The 21,146-nt window shown below is 39.2% G+C and overlaps 1 protein-coding gene across 8 annotated transcripts in view; it reads right to left on the minus strand.

Annotated features, from left to right (window-relative positions):
- The window catches only part of Sfmbt1 (Scm like with four mbt domains 1), a 113,343-nt gene that overhangs the window by 41,105 nt on the left and 51,092 nt on the right, over positions 1 to 21,146 (minus strand). For 7 of the 8 annotated variants that reach the window (XM_048421692.3, XM_048421687.3, XM_048421690.3 and 4 more), the window contains 2 exons: positions 11,761 to 11,899; positions 3,942 to 4,036 (listed from right to left, as the gene is read on the minus strand). In XM_048421692.3, the coding sequence (XP_048277649.3) occupies positions 3,942 to 4,036; positions 11,761 to 11,788 (123 nt within the window). In that variant the 5' untranslated portion in view covers positions 11,789 to 11,899. Of the gene's footprint in view, positions 1 to 3,941; positions 4,037 to 11,760; positions 11,900 to 18,165; positions 18,319 to 21,146 lie in introns of all 8 variants that reach the window. The other variant, XM_048421688.3, reaches the window with a different exon arrangement.

Here is a 21,146-nt window from a genome sequence, read left to right on the forward strand (position 1 = left end):
AGTTGCAAATCGAAAGATAAATATAGAACAAAATGGTGGGAAAAAATATCAGCAGGTGGTTCCCAACAACAGTCCCAGTACTCAAGGGACTGAGGCAGGAGGCCTGCCTGGACTACATAATGAAACATCTCAAAAAACAAAAAGTGGAATGAAAATAACTGTCATCAGACAAGCGTCATATAAATATGTACAGCAAGCAAGAATTATTGATAGATGTTTAAACTACTATGATGAAAAACAGTATTTGCATAATCTCAAAGGATCACTCTATACGATTCTTATCAGCTGCAAAGGACAAAACAGTAATAATACAATGAAGAAAATGGCACATATCACTTTAAATTTATCAAAGTTAACATAACTCCTAAAACATCAATATCGCAATTGCGTACATTTGCCTGACTCCATACAAGAAAAGGACTTTATTTCCTTTGGCATGCTTGACATATCTCAATATACTCAGTTTAATAAGGGGAAAGTTTCCCAAATCAAGATATATTGCACAAAATAACTGACATGTAATATACATTCTTTAAAAGAGCCAGGTTCATGAAAAGAGACTTCGCTATGACAAATGAAGCAAATAAAGTGGGTGGGGTATAAAGGTACCTGCCACTAAGTTCACCTGAGTTCAATCCCTGGGAGAACTCCAGCAAGAGGTCCTCCGACTTCCAGGCATGCACTGGGGCACACCCAAACAAATACATGCATGCAAATAAGCAAAAATGTAATAGAAAACTAAAAATAATAGAAATGTAGTCAAAAATCACTAGAAAAGTGAGAATGAAGTCCTGAAAGGAGCCAAACAAAGTTTCATGTTGCTGTTGCTTTTTTTTAAAACTACCACCCAGGGTCCCACAGCCTGAAATGTGTCCTGGAACGCCTCAGCTAGGGGCTTTACTGGACAAATTGAAGTAAGTTTTTCTTCTCTAATTTTAAGAATTAGTACTACTGATAGATTGGTCTGCCTCTGTCTACTCTTCAAAAAAAGACTTTCTTTCAACGAGTCTCCATCTCCCAAGTGGCCACTTGGTAGCGTAGGCTTTTTCCTTTGGGAAAGGTAAGCTCAAGTAGAGTCCCTTCATTTGTGGGTTTGGCACAATTATCTACAGGTATTATGTAATATCTCAATCCTCATTTACAGCACCAGGGAAATTTTGTTGAAAAAATAAAATATTCTGAACACAGAACAACATTATTACATGTGTTTTTCATGATTTTATCATTCCCCTAATGAGCCCTAAATATAAAAACAAACCTACCCAATCTTCCTCTCTCCTCACCCCATTCCTCACAATTAAAAAACCCTGCAAAACTGAATGTGCAAAAGATACTGCCCATCATTGAAAAGCATCCCCCAAAAACCAAAACATTCTTTCTTACAGTGCTAACTCTGCATTTTTATTACTCATCTGCCAAGCACTGGGATTACAGGTGTGCCGCTATGCCCCTTTTATGTGGGTTCTGAAAATCTGAATTGAGGTCTTCATACTTGTACATTAAGCACTGTATTGACTGGGCCATCTTCCCAGTCCCAGGCTTCCTGTTTTCACACATCTGTCTCAGTGTACTCTGTTCACACACACATCCTGCAAAAAGATCAAATTTTCTTGATGACGACAGCAGGAAGAAAGAAAAGGGAAAATCATTTACATTTTTTCAAATTTTCCAACTTTTTTGTTTTGTTTTTTGAGATAGGGTTTCTCTGTAGCTTTGGAGACTGCTCTGGAACTCTCTCTGTAGACCAGGCTGGCCTCAAATTCACAAAGATCTGCCTGCCTCTGCCTCCCAAGTGCTGGGATTAAAGGTGTGTGCCACCTCTGCCTGGCTCAAACACCCTAACTTAAAAGAATTCTGAGTTCACTTATGCAGAAAGTGGTACCAGGGAGTAGGGTGTTGCTGTGACAGGTCTAACCATACTTTTTCTGTGGAATAGGGAAGACTTTGGGACTCTGGACTAGGAAAGTGGTTGAATGCTATAAACAGGGCTTACTTACTGGGTATCCTAGTAGGAGCTTAAAAGACAACAGCACTGAGATCAATGTGGACTATGGAGGCCCCACTTTAAGAGGTTTCAGAGGTTACAATATTATCAAATGGGATAGAGACCATTCTCTATCCTGGCACATTCTTATGGCTGCATTTTGCTCTTGTCCGAAGAATATTCCTGAAGCTAAATGTAAGAGTATTGAACAAATTTAATTGGCAGAGGAGAGTTCAAGACAGTCAGATACTGACTCTGTCGCTTGTTATATGCATTCGCTCATATGTAGATCCACAATTAAAAAAAATCAAGCAAGGTAAAACGAAATACAAAATATATAGTTTAAGGAGAAAAAGCATGAGGAAATTTAATGTTGAAGCCATGGTTTGTGCTGAAAGAATCAGGAGAAATGAAATAAAAGGAGTGGTGCCCTCAGGGCAAGACCTCAGCCAGCTAATCCTGAATTAAACTTGTGAAAAGACCTAACTAAGGCAGCAGTTCTCAACCCTTTGGGGACTGAATGACCTTTTCACAGGGGTTAAACATCAGATATCCTGCATATTAGATATTACACTACGGTTCATAACAGTAGCAAAATTATAGTTATGAAGTAGCAATGAAAATAATTGTATGGCTGGGGGTTGGGGGAGTGGTCATCACAACACCAGGAACTGTATTAAAGGGTTGCAACTTTAGGAAGGTTAAGAACCACTGGCCTAAGGAATTATCTGTTCCTAAAATACAACTGCAAATCAAAGTTTATGAAAATATAACTCAAGAAGGAGCCAGGAGGCCAGGGCCCATCCCAGGTGGCAGTAGAATTTAGAGGCATCTGCCATATATCTTTTTTTTAGAGTCAAGAACAATAAAGGAATAAAGGGGTCACAGAAACAGCATCCCCCAGGGGTTAGGCAAAGCCGCTGAGGCCAGGTGTAGGGCAGGCCCAGAGAGAGCATTGTGAAAGTGAAGAATGTGCTTCAGGATAGGCCCGAAGATGGTACTGACACCAGAACTATGGGATATCTTCCAAGGACAGCTGCAAACAGAGAGTGAAACCAGCCCGAGGGAGGAATGTTGGACTCAACAAAGCTGGAAGGACACAGCCATCTAGGCCCTTCAATATCAGACACAGAACAACAAGTTCTGGAATTTGTCCTGCTAGGTTTCAACCTTGCTTGGTCCAGTATTGCCTTAGTCTGCCTCCTTTTCTCCCTTTAGAATGGTAATGTATATTTCCTGACATTGTACATCAGAAGTATGTAATTTGCTTTTTGCTTTTATCCAGAGTTATAAATTAAGAGATTGACTTGAGTCTCAGAAGAAACTGGATTTTAAACAGTCTTGAGACTCAAAGACTGTGAAGCTCTGAAGGTGAACTAATGCATTATGCTACGGCTACAGGGCTACAGGCCTATTGGCTGGGGAGCAGGATGTAGTGGCTAGAATGAGGCTGCTCCCTAAAGGTTCATGTTTGAATTCCGGGACCCCAGCTGCTAGAAGTGTTTGAGAAGGGCTAGGAGATTGGTATTGTAGGAGAAGGTGTGTCAATGGGGTAGACTCTGACGTGTCGAAAGCCCACACCATTCTCAGTTTTCTCTCAGCCCCATGGCTGTTGTCTCAACAATATGAGCTCTCAGCCTACCTGCTGCCCCACCATGATAATCACAGACCTCTGAAATTCTAAGTCTCCAACAAATTCTTTCTGTAAGCTGCTTTGGCCATGGTGCTTTGTCACAGCAGTAGAAAAGTGACTAAGACACAATACAAAGATTAAAAGAAAAGGGATAAGCCAGGCATGGTGGCAAACATCTTTATTCCCAGCAGTAGGGGAAAACAGGTTGATCTCTCTAAGTCTAAGGCCAGACTTGTCTATACAGCAAGTTCTAACACAGCCAGGGTTACAAGTGAGACCCTGTCTCAAGAGAAAAAAGTAAAAAAGTCAAGAGGTATTGCCTACATGTTTAAACGACGCATAGGGAACTGTGGTGGAGCCTGTCTCATCCAGATAATCCTCCCAGCTGAATTCTTCTACTTCTACACCAGGCCCAGGATCTGCAAAACAAAACAACAACAAAAAGTTGCATCTCGAAGTAAACGCAAGTTATATAAACAAAATTTACTATAGGACAAATTCATTGATCTTATACAAAAAAATAAATAAATAAATAAATACTTTTTGTCTTAATAGCAAGTTCCCTAAGTGCATTGACTGCCAATTTAATTCAACATAACAGTTATCTGATATACTATCATGCTGGGTGTGGTGGTTTGAGTAAGAATGGATCCCATAGGCTCATATAATTAGATGCTTGATCGTTGAGAGTAGCACTATTTGACAGGGATTAGGACATTGGAGTGGATGTGGCCTTATTGGAGGAAATGTGTCACTGGGGATGGGTTTTAGGGTTTCAAATACTCAAGTCAGACCTAGAGTCTCTTTCTCTCTTCCTGCAGCCTACTGATCGGGATGTAGAACTCTCAGCTACCTCTCTAGCACCATGACAGCCTGCATGCTGCTTTGCTTCCCACCATGACAATAATGGATTGAACCTCTGAACTGTGCACCAGCCTCAATTAAATGTTTTTCTTTTTTTTCTTTTTCTTTTTTTTAAAAAAGATTTATTTATTTATTATGTATACAACATTCTGCCTCCATGTATGCCTGCATGCCAGAAGAGGGCACCAGATCTCATTACAGATGGTTGTGAGCCACCATGTGGTTGCTGGGAATTGAACTCAGGACCTCTGGAAGAGCAAATGAGTGCTCTTAACCACTGAGCCACCTCTCCAGCCCATGTTTTTCTTTTTTGAAAATTGTTTTTATTGAGCTATATATATTTCTCCACTTCCTTCCCTTTCTCTCCCTCCCCTTCCATCCTCTTCCATGATCCCCATGTTCTCAATATACTCAGGAGATCTTGTCTTTTTCTACTTCCCATGTAGATCAGATCCATGTGTGTCTAAATGTTTTTCCTTTTGAAGAGTGGTCATGGTCATGTTTGTCTCTTCACAGCAATAGTACACTGACTAAGACACTGGGAAAGCAAGAAATATGATCCACAAATGGATCATATGAAACTAGTGTGAATATGAAACTATTCAAATTACTTTGAACTCAAATATAGTATCTAATACCAACATTTAGGATTCTTAATAGACATTTCAAATTTAAACTGTGAACCTGTTACTTGCTAGTATTTTCACTCAATCTAGAAAGTGTGAACTTAGTTTTGATCCCCCTCCTTCTTTATCAGCCCTTATATACAATCCAACAAAGCATATCCTATCTCTATTTCTCATGAAGTCCACTGCTATCTCTAGAGCAAGGTATAACCACATACCTTTACCTCCACCCATCTAAGACTGCAAAGGCTTGACAGGATCTGAGCTACCCTTCCACTTTCTATGAACCAGCTTACAACTCCCAGTGGGCATTGGACTCACATGCACAAATCCACATAATATGCATAATTTAAGATTAACCCCCAAATCTTTGGAAAGGGTGGGGACTTTGTAAAGCCCTTCCTTGACTTCCTTGACTAGTTTCCACATTACTAGAAGGGGCTACAAAGGTTGTAGAGGAGGAAAGTTATCAATAATTTTACTCAACCAAGGACCCAATAAGTTTCACTATCAACCTATGGGTTAAGATGTGCCCACTAGGGCTAGAAAGATGATGGCTCAGCAGTTAAGACCATAGGTTGCTCTTCCGCAGGACCTAGGTTCAATGCCCAACACCCACATGGCAGCTTACAACCATCTGTAACTCCAATTCCAGGGCATCTGACACCTTCACACCAAATGTGCATAAAATAAATTTAAATAAATTTTTTTAAAAAAGGATGTGCTAACCCATGACTAGTCCAACTTGAGGCCCATGCCATAAGAGGGAGCCCATGTCTGATACTGTCTGGATGGCCAAGAACCAGAGGCAGGGCAGTCCAGAGACCCAGGACACAACTAAATATAACTGGGAAAAAAAAAGTCTATGAAATCATTCCTAATCATATTCTGCTGTACTCATATATTAGCGCCCAGCCCAACTGTCATCAGAGGCACATCATTCAGCAACTGACTGGAGCAGATGCAGAGCCCCACAGCTAAACACCAGGCAGAGCCAGAAGGACCCTGAAGAAATGGATTGCAGGAGAGGAACCAGAGGGGCCAAGGATACCATGAGAACACGACCTACAGTGTGGGATTTACCTCTGTATGCTGTGATTACCATTAATGAATAAAGAAACTGCCTTGGCCTGTTGATATGGCAGAACTTAGATAGGCAGGGAAAATAAAACTGAATGCTGGAAGGAAGAAGGTAGAGTCAAAAGAGAAGTCATGGAGCCGTTACCAGAGACAGACTTGCTGAAACTTTGCTGGTAGGTCATGACCTTGTGGTGATGCACAGATTAATGGAGATGGTTTAAATTAAGATGTAAGAGTTAGCCAATGAGAAGCTAGAGCTAATGAGCTAAGAAGTGATTTAACTAATACAGTTTCTGTGTGATTATTTTGGGGCTAAGCGGTCTCACCCAACACTACAGAATCAATTAAGCAGGGATCTTAGGGGCTCACAGAGACTGAAGCTACTCACAAACACATAAAGAGTCTGTGCTGGGTCCTCTGCATAAATCTTATGGTTGCATAGCTTAGTGTGCTTGTGGGACTCCCAACAGTGGGAATGAAGGGTGTCTCTGATTCTTTTGCCTGTGCTTAGGGCCCTTTTCCTCCTACTGGGTTGCATCATCCAGCCTTGATATGAGGGTTTATGCCCAGTCTTACTGTATCTTGTTAGACCATGTTCAGTGGATATCCCTGGGCGATGGACTCTTTTTTTTTTTTAAAAGAAGGAAAACTGGAAGAGTTGTTCTGGGAGAGAGGGAAGGTAGGGGTAATGATGGCGGAAGGGAGTAGAGGAAGATGAAACTGCAGTCAGGGAGTAAAGTAATATGAGAGAAGAATAAAAAGATGTGCCCACTGGTGCACTAATGGCATGACTATTATGGGGACAGTCAATTGCTTTCTGATTGGATGTGAGGCCCTGCTCCACAGGAAGAAAATTCATACCTACTACCATAAATTTGGTCAAAAGTCCATGGCTGGGGAGATCAAATACCCTAGTAGGGAAATCTCCCTCTTTTGTTTTGCTGAATGAATATACTATGTCCATTAAATCACCTTATAAATATATTTATTTAGGCCCACAGAGTAGTGATACTATCTATCTTTTTGTTATGGATGGACATTACTTCCGAGACTCGTAACTGGCCAAAGTGCTAAAAATAAATAAATAAATGCTCAGGCCTAAATGAGGCCGAGATATTACCGACTCTGTGAGGCTGGGGGAGCAGTGGAAAGGGGAAGAACAGAGGATGCTGTGGAGTGCTGTCTTCAGGGCATGGCTGTCACATTCATGACTTCACAGTAGCTGCAATCACCATGTAAAAACCGCACAAGCCTGGGCCCAACAATGTCTGTAATGGAGGGAAAGGGGCCCAGGAGGTTCTACCCTTCCCCGAGGAGCTAGAGGCAGACAGTGGCTGATGGAGGAGGAAGAAGAGACTTATTTGTCAGTGGTGTAGTCAATGGTAAATTGCCTAAGCTGCTGTAAATAATTTCTCACCAGTGCTCTTATAAGCAAGGCTAATTAAACTCACTGGATCACCAAAAGAAGGGGTATGAAAGTAAACCGGGAACTAGTGGGAAAAAGGAGACAAGAGAATATGACCAAAGTGCAGTATATACATGTGTGAAAATTGCCATAATGAAATGAAACCTATTACTATCTATATTATATAGATATTATATCTATATTAATTATCTATAATTAATATACATGAATTAAGAAAAAAAATGTAGAAGCTGGGCAGTGGTGGTGCACACCTTTAATCCCAGTCTAGGGAAGCAGTGGCAGGCAGATCTCTGTGAGTTTGAGGCCAGCCTGGTCTACAAGAGCTAGTTCTAGGACAGGCTCCAAAGCTAAATAAAACCCTGTCTCAAAACATTAAGAAAAAAAAAAAGGAGGGGGGGAGGAGGGGGGAGGAGGAGGAGAAGGAGGAAGAAGAGGAAGAGGAAAAGGAGGAAGAGGAGGAGGAGGAGGAGGAAGGAGGAGGAGGAGGAGGAGAAGGAGAAAGAGAAGGAGAAGGAGAAGGAGAAGGAGAAGAAAACAACAAACAACGGTATGGCCACCCTGGATAACAGTATGACATCTTATCTGCATTGCTGTTTGGAAATTGCACTCAAGACTGTAGGGTGCTCAGTCCCACATACAGCATATACATCACATTGCTTCCTCCTCAGCACTCAGAGACCATGAAGTTGCAACTTCATCAAGCACAAAACCAAACTGGTCAAAACTGCAGCACAGATGCAGGAGGGGCTCACAATGCTATCAGCTGAAGATGTATTAGCAAGTAATGGCTGCTGGAGAAGAGTCAGTTTTCTTTGGCTGCAAGCCCTGAGAGGTTGCTCATGTTCTAGTAGATGCCCTAATCTGTGCACATATAGGCTAAGTGGACTCACTAGATTTTTAAAAAGGGCACAAGAACTTAAGAGGGAAAAAACAGCTAGGGGTTTTGGAAGAGTTGGAGGGGAGGGAATGACAATGAATTTGATTAAAACACACATTCACATATAAAATTCTCAAACAGAAATTAAAATAAATAAAAAAATGCACTCATTGCCACAGGAATGGAACTGAATGAGACTCTGAGGACAGAGAGACCCGGAGGAAACAAGCTCCACAGGGAGCAGAAGCCAGGAGCGAACCCTGTCCCAGGACATGGGGTGGACCACGACTGAACCAGCAACCAGATCCAGAGTGAGGGATCTCCACCACAACAGGTCCAACTCCAAGCCAGGGACTTCTGCAGGAGGAGATCCAGACCAAGATTTACAGAAACAGATCAAAGCCAGCAGCCTAGCCCAAAGTAGGCCTGAGACAGCAAACTCCAAGGGAGCAGATCAAAGCACAGGAGCACTGAGCTACCTCCAGGAACAGGGATAACCAATCCTGTGGATTGCTTCTGGACCAATATGGTATGATAGTTATATATGATAGTTAACTAGAACTGTGACATTGTCTGTACCACGAGGAACAACTATCTGAGCTTTGGATTCACTGGCACCTAGAAGATTACTCAACAGAATCTCAGACAGCCCCAACCACACCTATTAGAGGAAAGGATGAGTAGAAAAGGTAAGATCACATGCTACACCATGAAGAGCAACACAACACCAGTAAAACCTAAAGACCCTACAACAGCAAGACCTGAACAACCAAATACGGACGAACAAGAAGAAATAGATCTAAAAAATAACCTCAAGAGAATGTTTGAAATTCTTAAAGATGGAATGAGAAATTCCCTTAAAGAAATGGAGAAAAAAAACAAACAAAAAATATTGGAAGATATATCAGCAAATCACTTAAAGAAAACCAAGAAAAAGAACTCAAACATATAAAAGAAACTATTCAGGACTTGAAAACTGATATAGAAAAAAATAAAGAAAACACAATCTGAAGGAATTATAGAAACTAAATATAACCCAAGCAGCACAAACACTGAGAGAAACAATTAATAAATGGGACCTCCTGAAACTGAAAAGCTTCTGTAAAGCAAAGGACACCATCAACAAGACAAGACGACAGCCTCCAGAATGGGAAAAGATCTTCACTAACCCCAAAATATACAAAGAACTCAAAAAATTGGACACCAAAAGGTCATATAATCCAATAAAAAAAATGGAGTACAGACCTAAACAGAGAACTCTCAACAGAGGAATCTAAAATGGCTGAAAGACACTTAAGGAAATGTTCAGCATCCTTAGTCATCAGAGAAATGCAAATCAAAACAACTCTGAGATTCCATCTTACACCTGAAAGAATGGCCAAGATCAAAAACACTGATGACAACTTATGCTGGAGAGGTTGTGGGGAAAAGGGAACACTTCTGCATTGCTGGTGGGAATGCAAGGTGGTACAACCCCTTTGGATGTCAGTATGGCAATTTCTCAGAAAATTAGGAAACAACCTTCCTCAAGACCCAGTAATACCACTTTTGGGTATATGTCCAAAGGATGCTCAATTGTACCACAAGGACATGTGCTCAACTATGTTCATAGCAGCTTTGTTTGTCATAGTCAGAACCTGGAAACAACCTAAATGCCCCTCGGTTAAAGAATGGATAAGAAAAATGTGGTACATTGACACAATGGAGTACTACACAGCAGAAAAAAATAACGACAGCTTGAATTCTGAAGGAAAATGGATGGAGCTAGAAAATATTATTTTGAGTGAGGTAACCCAGACCCAGAAAGACAATTATCACATGTACTCACTCACAGGTGGTTTTTAAACATAAAGCAAAGAAAGCCAGCCTACAAACCACAATCCCAGAGAATTTAGACAATAATGCGGACACTAAGAGAGACTTACATAGATCTAATCTACATGGAAAATAGAAAGTAGAAAAAGACAAGATCTCCTGAGTAAATTGGGAGCATGGGGACCATGGGGGAGGATTGAAGGGGGGAGGGGAAAGGCAGGGAGGGGAGCAGAGAAAAATGTAGAGCTCAATAAATATCAATAAAAAAAATGTTAAGGGCTGGAGAGATGGCTCAGTGGTTAAGAGCATTGCCTGTTCTTCCAAAGGTTCTGAGTTCAATTCCCGGCAACCACATGGTGGCTCACAACCATCGGTAATGAGGTCTGGCCTGCAGACATACACACAGACAGAATAAGAGATACATAATAAATAAATAAATAATTTTTAAAAATTAAAAAATGTTAAGACAAAAAATGCATTCATTGGCATTTTTCCTCCCAAAATAGATTACTGTATCCATAATTATTGATAAAAATTTATTTGCAATAGCTAAAATTAGAAAAATCAAAATGAATGAAAACATGAGTGGTTGATATAAGTGCAATACATTCATGAAATGTGACTCATAATGCAAAGTAACAAATTGTAGCTGGCAAGATGGCTCAGGAGGCAAAGGCATTTGCTACTTGAGTTCAATCATTAGGGCTCACATGGTGGAAGACAAGAACTTACACTCCCAAGCTGTCCTCCCATCTTTACATGTAAACCATGTCATGCTCATACCACAGAAATACACATAAAAATTAAGTAATCAATTAGTGTTTAAAGTTAATAAACTTTGACATGAAAGACTGTCAACTCATCAAAATCATTTCAGGGAAAAACGTCAAATGGTCATATACTAACTTTATTCATGAGGCATCTTTAAATGGCAAAATTACAAAGATAGCAGATTAATAACTGCCTCAGATTAAAAAGTGTAGTGAGGGGGCTGGAGAGATAGCTCAGTGGTTAAAAGAGCTGACTGCTCTTCCAGAAGACCTGAGTTCAATTCCCAGCACCCCATGGTGGTTCACAACTGTCTCTAATTCCAGTTCCAGGGAACCTTATCAATGCTCATAAAACATTTTATATAACAGTTACATGACAGAAACTGAATCAAGGGGAACATGGAACCTATTAACACAATCTTTGCAACTTCCTATGAATTCAAAATATTTAAAAGCAATTATAATCAGCAAAGTACAATTATGTAGAAAATGAGGCCTGTTAACAAAACCGTTTTTTTTTTTCAGCAAACAGTAGTCCCTAGTGCCAGGTCCTCTGCCAGACCCAAAAGACAGCAATGAAAACTGTATGCCTTCAAAGAGCTTCCAGTTTAGTGGTAGAAAAGACAAGTTAGACAAAGTGACACAGGCATCTGCGCTCTGGAGAGGGATTTAGCAGAACTGATACCTGCATCCAGCTGCTGCTCCCCGTTCATCTCCACAGCATATGGGCTGGCTCCTCCCCAGGCAAAGGATAGGCTGAGGTTCTGCTACGATACGACGATGATCTGAGATTTCAAGTTTCTGTTCAGTGGGCATCCAAGAATCTAAACAAAGGTGTTTTCAGAAAGTTACAAACAAGGCCAGCATTTGATTGGGTTGAGAGGAAAGAGAAAAAAAAAAATCACTTCGAGGATGTAGGATTACAGTGGTGGGGACGTGGCACCTTTTCCAAATGTGAAGTTTGTCTAATGAGTATGGATACCCAGATGTGTGTACAAGAGGACTATAACAGCCTTAACAGCTAGAGATTACAATAAATTGTAACTGAAGAGATGGCTGAACAGTTATGAACACTGACTGATGACTTCAGGACCCATGTTCAAGTCCCAGTACCCATATGGTGGTTCACAACCATCTGTAACTCCAATTTCAGGGGATCTCGATGCCTTCTGGCCTCCTTGGGCATCAGGTTCGGAAGTGGTACACAGACACACATTTAGGCAAAACGCCCATACATATAAAATAAAATAATTTAATGAAGTCTACAGTAAATTAACAAATGTATGAGCCCTAACTTTTAAACTTAGTATAATGGCTTCTATCCATAAAAATGCTAATTCTTCCATCCACTAAATCTTCAATACCGTCGGGAGGTTGTGGTTCACGTCTTTAACCATAGCACTTGGGAGGTAGAGGCAAGCGCATGTTTGTGAGTTTGAGGCCAGCCCAGCGTGGTCTACAGAGCTAGTTCCAGGACACTGTTACACAGTGAAACTCTGTTTCAAATGGGAGGGGGAAAAAAGAGAAAAGAAAAAAAAAAAGAAGAAGAACCACTTTAACACCTAAGACAATCACTACGAAATAAGTTTCAAACCCATTTATGCTTTAAAACAGCTTTACTGGCCAGGCATTGATGGCACACACCTTTATTCATAGGACTCAGTGAGAGACAGGCAGTTTGTGAGTTTGAAGCCAGCCTGGTCTACATGGCAAGTTTCAAAACAGCCAGAGCTACATACTGACAACCTGTCTAAGAAAAAAAACAAAGAAAGAAATTAAAAAGAAAAAAAAAGTTTTACTGGATTAGAATCCACACAGGAGATGTACAATCTAGTAATTTTAAATTTACAGAGGATTTAGCTATTACCATATACCAGTCTTAGAATATCTGTGTCATCCTAAAAAGAGACTTCATGCTCATGCCCACTAACCACATTAAAAGATGACCATCATCATCATGAGCTCATAGGTACAGAACAATGATCATTCCTGCCCTGGAGCCAACAGCTGGCAAGCAGCAGAACCAGACTTTTAACCAAGGAGGATATCTACATTTCATGTCCTTGATTACTGTATTAGCTCTCAAATCAAAGCAAATGATGATGACTTTGAACTCCTAATGATCCTGACTATACCTTCTGATTGGTGGGATGCATGGCTGCTATGGTTAATTCTAAGAAAGAAAATTCAAAAACTATTTATCAGGTATTTAAGGGGAAAAACCCACTAAGATATTTTAATTTGCACACTTATTCCAATTCAAAAGACGTATACTTTTAAAGTCTGCTGTTAAATATAGTCAAAGTCCAATTGTTCAGATTTACAGCTCTAACTCTGCTCCTGGCAGGTACAAGTCACTAAAAGCCGTTCTATTTTCTGTTCCTTCACTCTCAACAGTACTCAACCATCATTCCCTGCATATATCTGCTTTAGAGAGTAAATTAAACTAGTGTTCATATTTGTCAAATAAACTTGATTTCAGGATAAAAATCTTCTGCTGATTTATTAAGTTGTTTCTCCTGGTTATTTTTATTGTTGCTAATCTACTGCTACATGTCTACAAAAATTAAAGTCTGACAAAGTCCAGATTTTAAATCACTGACAGACAAATCTTAGTCACCTATATAAACTAAATTAAATTTGACCAAAATGTAATCTTTTCAAGATTATGTAAATTCAATTACCAATAGCAATATCTGTCTTAGCTCAAAAATTGGCACGAATAAATGCATTAAACACCTAAAATTATTTCCTCTTAAGAACAGGTTCTTCTAATGCTCAAGCACAACTGTATTTCAAGGCTTAAGTGATTCTCCTAGAAATCTTTCAAATATTATCACACTTGGCAAACAGTGAGAAAATGTTAAGGAAAACATGGCACAAGAATATAAACATGCAAAATATAGGTAGTCATTAAATGTCTTGTTTTGAGACTATGTCTCTCTATAGAGTCTGAGCTGCTCTAGAATTTATAAAGTCAGGTTTGCCTTCAACTCAGAGATCTGCCTGCTTCTGCGTCCCTAACCTCTACTGTGGTTAAAAGGCGGGCCACCACACTCAGTCATTAAAAGTGTTGTTAATGAAACATTTTTATTCTCAATCAAATTCCAAAGGAAGTGTTTTACTTTATTGATATGCTAATTCTTTAAAAGGACATGCACATCCAAAAGGTGAGAATGTAGACAGGGGCTGAGGATATAGCATAGTGATAGATCATTTGTCAAGCAGAGACACCCTGGATTTGACTCCATTAACAAGAAAACAGCAATAACAAAACAACAATAACACATACATATATGGCTTAGGGTTGGTAAAGCAATTGCATAGATGGAAGTTTCTGTAAAGATTTGTCACTCATATTGTTTTACTAAAATGCTGTTGGTCAGTAGTCAGGCAGGAAGTATAGGCGGGTCAAGTAGACTAGGAGAATTCTGGGAAGAGGAAAGGCAGAGGCACAGTCACCAGCCAGAGGCAGAAGAAGCAAGATGAGAATAAAAAAGTACCAAGCCATGTGGTTAAACACAGATAAGAATTATAGGTGAATTTAAGTTGTAAGAACTAGTTAGTAATAAGCTTGAGTTATAAATCAAACAGTTTATAACTAATATAAGCCTCTGTGTGCTTATTTTAGAATGAACAGCTGAGGGACCAGGCAAGACAGAAACTTCCATCTACAGGAATAGCCCAACTATCTCCTCAATGGATTTAAGGCCTGCTATACAGGGAGAAACACTACCTGGTACTGTAAATCTGGCCAATAATCCATGGCTGGGAAACACACACGACCCAGGGATGAACCTATTACTATTATTTTGCTAAATGAACATAATATCAACTTGCTCTCTAATTTGTATCTCTCTACTCACAGATTAGTGAAGCTCTCAGATCTCAGATCAAATCAGGAGGAATTGTGCAATGGATAGTAGTTAATGTAGAAACTCACGCCTGATCCGAGGGTCAGGTCAGGAAGTGTTAGTGGCATGCTCAGTCACAAATGCACCATCTATTCTACTTATTTTTTTTATTTTTATTTTATGGGTATGAGTGTTTTGTCTGCATATATGTGCCTGAGGACGCTAGAACAACAGAACCCTGGAATTGGGTGGGTGCTGGGAAGTGAACCTTGGTATTATTTTAAGAGAAGCAAGTGTTCATAACTCTGAGCCCGATCTCCAGTCCAAATGAGATATCAATACTACATAAAACTCTACCCCAAGGCTTAGGGACCATCAAGGAGGAGGGGAGCAAAAGACTATAAGAGCAAGAGGTCAAGAGAGGGCAAAGCAAAACTGTCTTCTGAACATGACAGAACTGCTATTCTCATGAACTCACAATAGCTGTGCCTGCACAAGATCAAGCCAGTCAACGGCCTAGCATGGAGGGAGAAATGGTTCATGAGCCCCTATCCCTGATGAGCTATGGACAGTTGATGACTTCTCTGGGAGGAAAAGTCAGTTTTCTTTAAAGATGTGGATCCTGGTAGATCAACCATGCTCCAGTGGATGGATAAGACCCAGAAATATATGGGCAGCACAAACTGGACTCTAGGGTATTTTCTTTTTTGAAGAGGAAGTTGAAATGGGTATAGAAGGGCAGGGGTGAATTTGGGAAGAGATACAGATGAAAATATGATTAAAATTATATTGTATGAAATTATCAAATTTATAAAAATATTTTTAAAAAACTACCTTGTTCTTGAATATTTACAGCAACATTATTCATAATAGATAAATGGTAAAAATTATTCAAATGTTTACCAATCAATTAATAGATCAATAAAATGTGGGGTATCTAAGACAATGAAATCTAAATCATCCACAAAAAAATAAAATACTACTACATTTTATGATGTGATATGGTGGTTTAAACAGGTATGGCCACACAGACTATTGAGTTTGAATGCTCAGCCCATAGGGAGTGACACTATTAGGAAGAGTGGCCTTGCTGGAGTAGGTGTGTCACTGTAGAGGCAGGCTTCTCAAAGCCTTATATGCTCAAACTATGTCCAGTGTGGTACACAGTCACCATCTGCTGCCTGCGGATCAAAATGCACAACTATCAGCTTCTTCTCCAGCACCATGCCCGCCTGCATGCCACCATTTCCTGCCATGATAACGGACTAAATTTCTGAAACTGTAAGCCAGCCCCAATGAAATGTTTTCCTTCTAAGAGTTCCTGTGGCCATGGTGTCTCTTCACAGCAATAGAAGACACTTGGGTACCTTAAAAATACTATAGTAAGTAAAAGAAGACAGACATAAAACCCAAATTTTGTATGTTTCCAATTATGTTCAATATCCAAGACAGGGAAACTGTCTTCACCTCTACAGGCACAGAAAGATTAATGGAGGCCAAACACCAGGGAGAGAGGTTAATGATTAACAGAGGGTGGTTTCTGTGCTTAATATTTTTTTTGATGGAACACTAAATATTTGAAAACAGGATTGTGGTAGTGATAGCTATATTACCCTGTAATAGCTGGTAATGATAGCTAAGATCCTGGTACTTCTCCGTATATTTTTTTAAGAAAAAAAAAAAAAACTCAGCCAAGCATAGTGGCACATGCCTTTAATCAGAGCAAAGTTTGAGACCGCATCGTCTACATGGTAAATTCCACAACAGCCAGAGCTACACAGTAAGACTCTATATCAAAAATATATAACAAATAAGTAAATGAAAAAAGAAAATACTCTAACTGTATACTTTGTGATTCTGTATGTACATGTGTGGGGGCCAGAGGTCAAGGGACTCTATCACCTTCCACTATTTTGTGGGGACTGGGTTCCTCCCTTCCTGTCTCTCTATCTCACCTAATATGGAACTTACTGAATTGGCTAGACTGACTGGTCAGCAAGCCCCAGAATCTCTCCTGTTTCAGCCCCTCCAGTGTAGGATTATAGGTTTATGATAATGCACTTGGCTTTCTTTTTTAATGCGGACCGTTAGGATCTGAACTCAAGTTCTTATGCTGTGTCAATCAGGTGGTTTATTGATCAAGCCTTCTCCTCAGCCCCTGTATACTTCACATAAGTGAATTTCATGACATGTAAAATACAGTTTTAGATTTTTCTTAAAAAATGGTACATATACTGAAAGGATCTATTGCTGCGGGGTATTAGCACACTATCAACCCCAAGATTGTGTTATTTACTGGAAACACCTGCCTAGTTGTACTGTTGCTGAGTGCAAGCACACACTTTTTATCCAAGAGCTTTCCACTTCAATATTGTAAATAGGATTAAATAAAGTCAACCATAGGTTAAGAGGTGGAACAAACAACCAGTTGACAGGAAAAAAACATGGAGAGTGAGGGGGAGGCAGGAGGACGGAGAGAGAGAGAGATGCACAGGAAGTAGAAGGGAGGGGCATTCAGTTTGAGATGTTGTAGGAGAAAGTTCTCTTTTGGGGACACAGAATACTGCATACATAATAAATAAATAAATAAATAAATAAATAAATAAATAAATAAATAAATTTAAAAATAAATAAAAGTACATGAAATACATGTGTGAAAATGTTATAATAAAACTCATTAATTTGCATGTCATTTTCTAATTGAATAAAGGTAATACAGAGTGAGTATCCAATTTGTGTGTCCCTGTCTGTTTTTATATTTTAAACAGCAAATAAATATATCTTAATACATGGCAAGTTTGGCTGTACAACTTAGGATACTAGAATGTTATTAAACTTAACTACTCTGCTTAACCAATAATTGCATTTTATAAGTGAGGCCGCGGAGGCTCAGAGACATCAAACAACCATCAGTTCATGGGTTTGGGGCAGCAGGGACTGAAATTTTTCAAGTCTTTGCAGGCTCCCAGGCTTCTCTGAATCTCAGGAAAAACTAAGATGACTGTCAGGTATCATGACTGAGAACATATCAGACAACTAATTTTAACACCTAGTTAGCTAGCCCAAAGCTCTTAATTTGTACTAAGCAACTGGCAATTTTTTATTTGATACTTAAAATTAATCACAGAAGACAACCTGGAATACTAACTATGGTGGTTTGAATGACAATGCCCCCCCAACTGGCTAATGGTTAAATATTTAATCCCAGCTGGTAAGAACGGTTTAGGAAGTATGACCTTGACAGAGATGTATCACGGAGCAAGAGTTCTGAGGTTTCAAAAGACATACGCCATTCCAGTGCTCTCTCTCCCTCCTGTTCATGAGACATGAGCTCCCAGTGGTTCCTGCCACTGCCATGTCTTTGTTCTGCCATAATGGACTCCAGCCCTCTAAAAAAAAAAATCATGAACCCTATTAAACGCTTTCATTTATAAGTTTCCTTGGTTATGTTTTTTGTGACCGCAACAGAAAACTAAGACACTGACTCAGATTATTTAACTAACTCTAAGAGTTGAGCTACAGACAGAATAAAACAGAAACCTGAAAATAAAGCCCTCTAAATGCTTTTGATATTCAAGAATGAACCTATTCAAGAAATGAACCTCAAACTAAACATACTCAGTAGACCTAATGAGTTCTAGGGATTTACTTGATTGCTTCCACATTATGAATAGCTATGGATATACTCAACTGAGCATAGGCAGCCTCTTACCTAAACAAAGAAACAAACAAACAAATAAGATGACTACTGAGAAAGAAGAGGATGGAGGGAACTGGGAACCCTCTGAATAACACAGTGAAAGACAAACTAAACAGGGTCAATTAGGGCATTTTAATTTTAAATGTTTAACCCATTACTCAGAGAACCCTTCATAAGCTATGTGTATAAATGGCTATAGATCAATGGTGGAGTACTTGCCCAAATACAAGTATTTTTCAACAGAAGCACTGCAATAAGAATAGAAGCAGGGATAGCAAGATCACCAAACAAAACCGGAAAACCAACAAGTATGTAAACTGGACAGAGAAATACAAGAAACATGAAAAAGGCAATAAGACCTTTGAAAGATCATACTCCTCAATTATCAAATAAAAGCATATTGAAATAGTTAAAATCTGAAAAAACTACTAAAAATACAAAGAAAACTTTGTTATGAGAAATAGTAAATATTTTGTATTATCCCTCCCAAACCCTAGGCCACAGCTCTAAAAGTAAAGCACCTGAAGACCGGTCACCCAGAAGCTGCTCTTGGAGCTGTAGCTCCTTGGTCTAACGTGACAAAAACATTTTCCACCTCTTCTACTGGTGGCCTTAAATGGAGACAGGACAGCCCACTCACAAAACTTGCTAATTTATAGCACTTATATTACAATGATTTGTGCTCAAACTGATAAAAGGTGATCATTATTCTACCCTCTAAATAAAAACAAACAAAACAAATCTCCTCTATAAAGAGCATTAAAAAAAAAAAACAAGCAAAATACCAGATAAACCTAAAATTAGCTAAAATAGCACCTTGGGTACAATCAGTGATATAGAGTTGTCTAAACCAGGCCAGAGAAAAGATTTCTGCTGAATTTACTTTTCTACCAAAACTGAAAACTTTCATATTAAATACAACACAAGAACTATGCCACCAGATTAACAATAATAATGGACGACAGGATCCTAGTAGAGTCTGAATTTATTCAAACTGTAAGGGGCATTCGATGTGCTTATGGAAAGCATTGCTCAAAATGCAAAACAAACTCCACCTATAATGATGTGTCAGTGGCTTAATTCATATAAAAGCAACAGTTTTCTCAATTAAGACATAGTCATGATTTTCAGTACAAGGATGAAATATAAATTCTTAAAATGTTTGACCTATCTTGTATCAGCATCCGCACAAACTACAGATGCAAAATAACAAATCAATAACTGGCTGGACAGTGATGGCGCACTTCTTTAATCCCATCATTTAGGAGGCAGAGGCAGGTGGATCTCTGAGTCCCGGGCCAGCCTAGTCTACAAAGTCAGATAGCCAGGGTTATATAAAGTAATCCTGTCTGAGAAAAAAAAAAGAGGGAGTAAGGGGATATAACTGATTTAGGGTACAAGTAAAAAAATCTCTTCCTGTAAATAATCTGTACTTGACAGCCTGTTACATACCTTAGTTGTTAGTTTGCTTGCCTAGCTTACACAAAGCCATGGTTTGAATCCCCAGCACTATAAAGAGGGTGTGGTCACTTTAATCCTAGCTCTAGGGAGACAGAGACAAAAAGTAGAAATTCAGGGCCACAGTGACTTGATGCCATCTGAACTACAAGACTCTGTCCCCAAAAGGGAGAGAGAGAAAACAGTATTTTTTTTTTTTACTAAAAATATAACTTGAAATAGTAAGAGATTAGCCAGGCATATATATTGGCTCACACCTTTAATCCCAACACTTTGAGAGGCAGAGGCAGGCAGGTATTTGTGAGTTTAAGTCACTACAAAGTGACTTCCTGGACAGCCAGGGCTACATAGTAAGACTCTGCTTTAAAAAAAAAAAAAAAAGGAGGAGGACAAAAAGAAGAAAATAGAAATAGAGTCTAGAATTGATTTTTTTAAAACTCTAATAATAGTGGTTTTAGATTACATCAATTCTTTAGACATTCTAAGAAATTATTAAAAGTTGAGTATTTTTCATATGATGCCTGTCATCAGAAGTGTTTTAAAATTCAGATTCTAGAATATTTGCATAGACTTTGCCAGTGAGCATCCCTAGTGAACAATTCAAATTAGAGATGCTCAGTGTGTATAACTAAGTACATTACTATATTTACTCTTGCCAAAATGGTCTCATCATCTTGTTACTTTGAGATAACAACCAGTTTAATTACTTCAAGAAGGAACACTATTTATTTATAAAAGATCTTCTTTAAATAAACTTCTCTAGGGTGAGGGAGAACAGAGCTGACATCTGAGTGATCGTTGCACCAAACACAGTGCAGTACGATTGTTTCACTCATCCCAACAACATCTGAAATACTCCCATTTTAGAAGCCAGGGAATGGAGAGCCAAAGAAATTGTATTACTTAATTTACACACAACACAAATTTAAAACCTAAGTCATTTCTCCATCATGCTAATCTACTGGCTATCCAAAAAAGAAACACTTTGTGAAAGGCTTTCCCCCCACAAATGGACTTCCTCATCTTCTATCATTTCCTCCCAAACACTTTATGTATGTT

Source organism: Myodes glareolus, chromosome 5, assembly GCF_982192425.1.
Source record: "Myodes glareolus chromosome 5, mMyoGla1.1, whole genome shotgun sequence".
Taxonomy (NCBI): Eukaryota; Metazoa; Chordata; class Mammalia; order Rodentia; family Cricetidae; genus Myodes; species Myodes glareolus.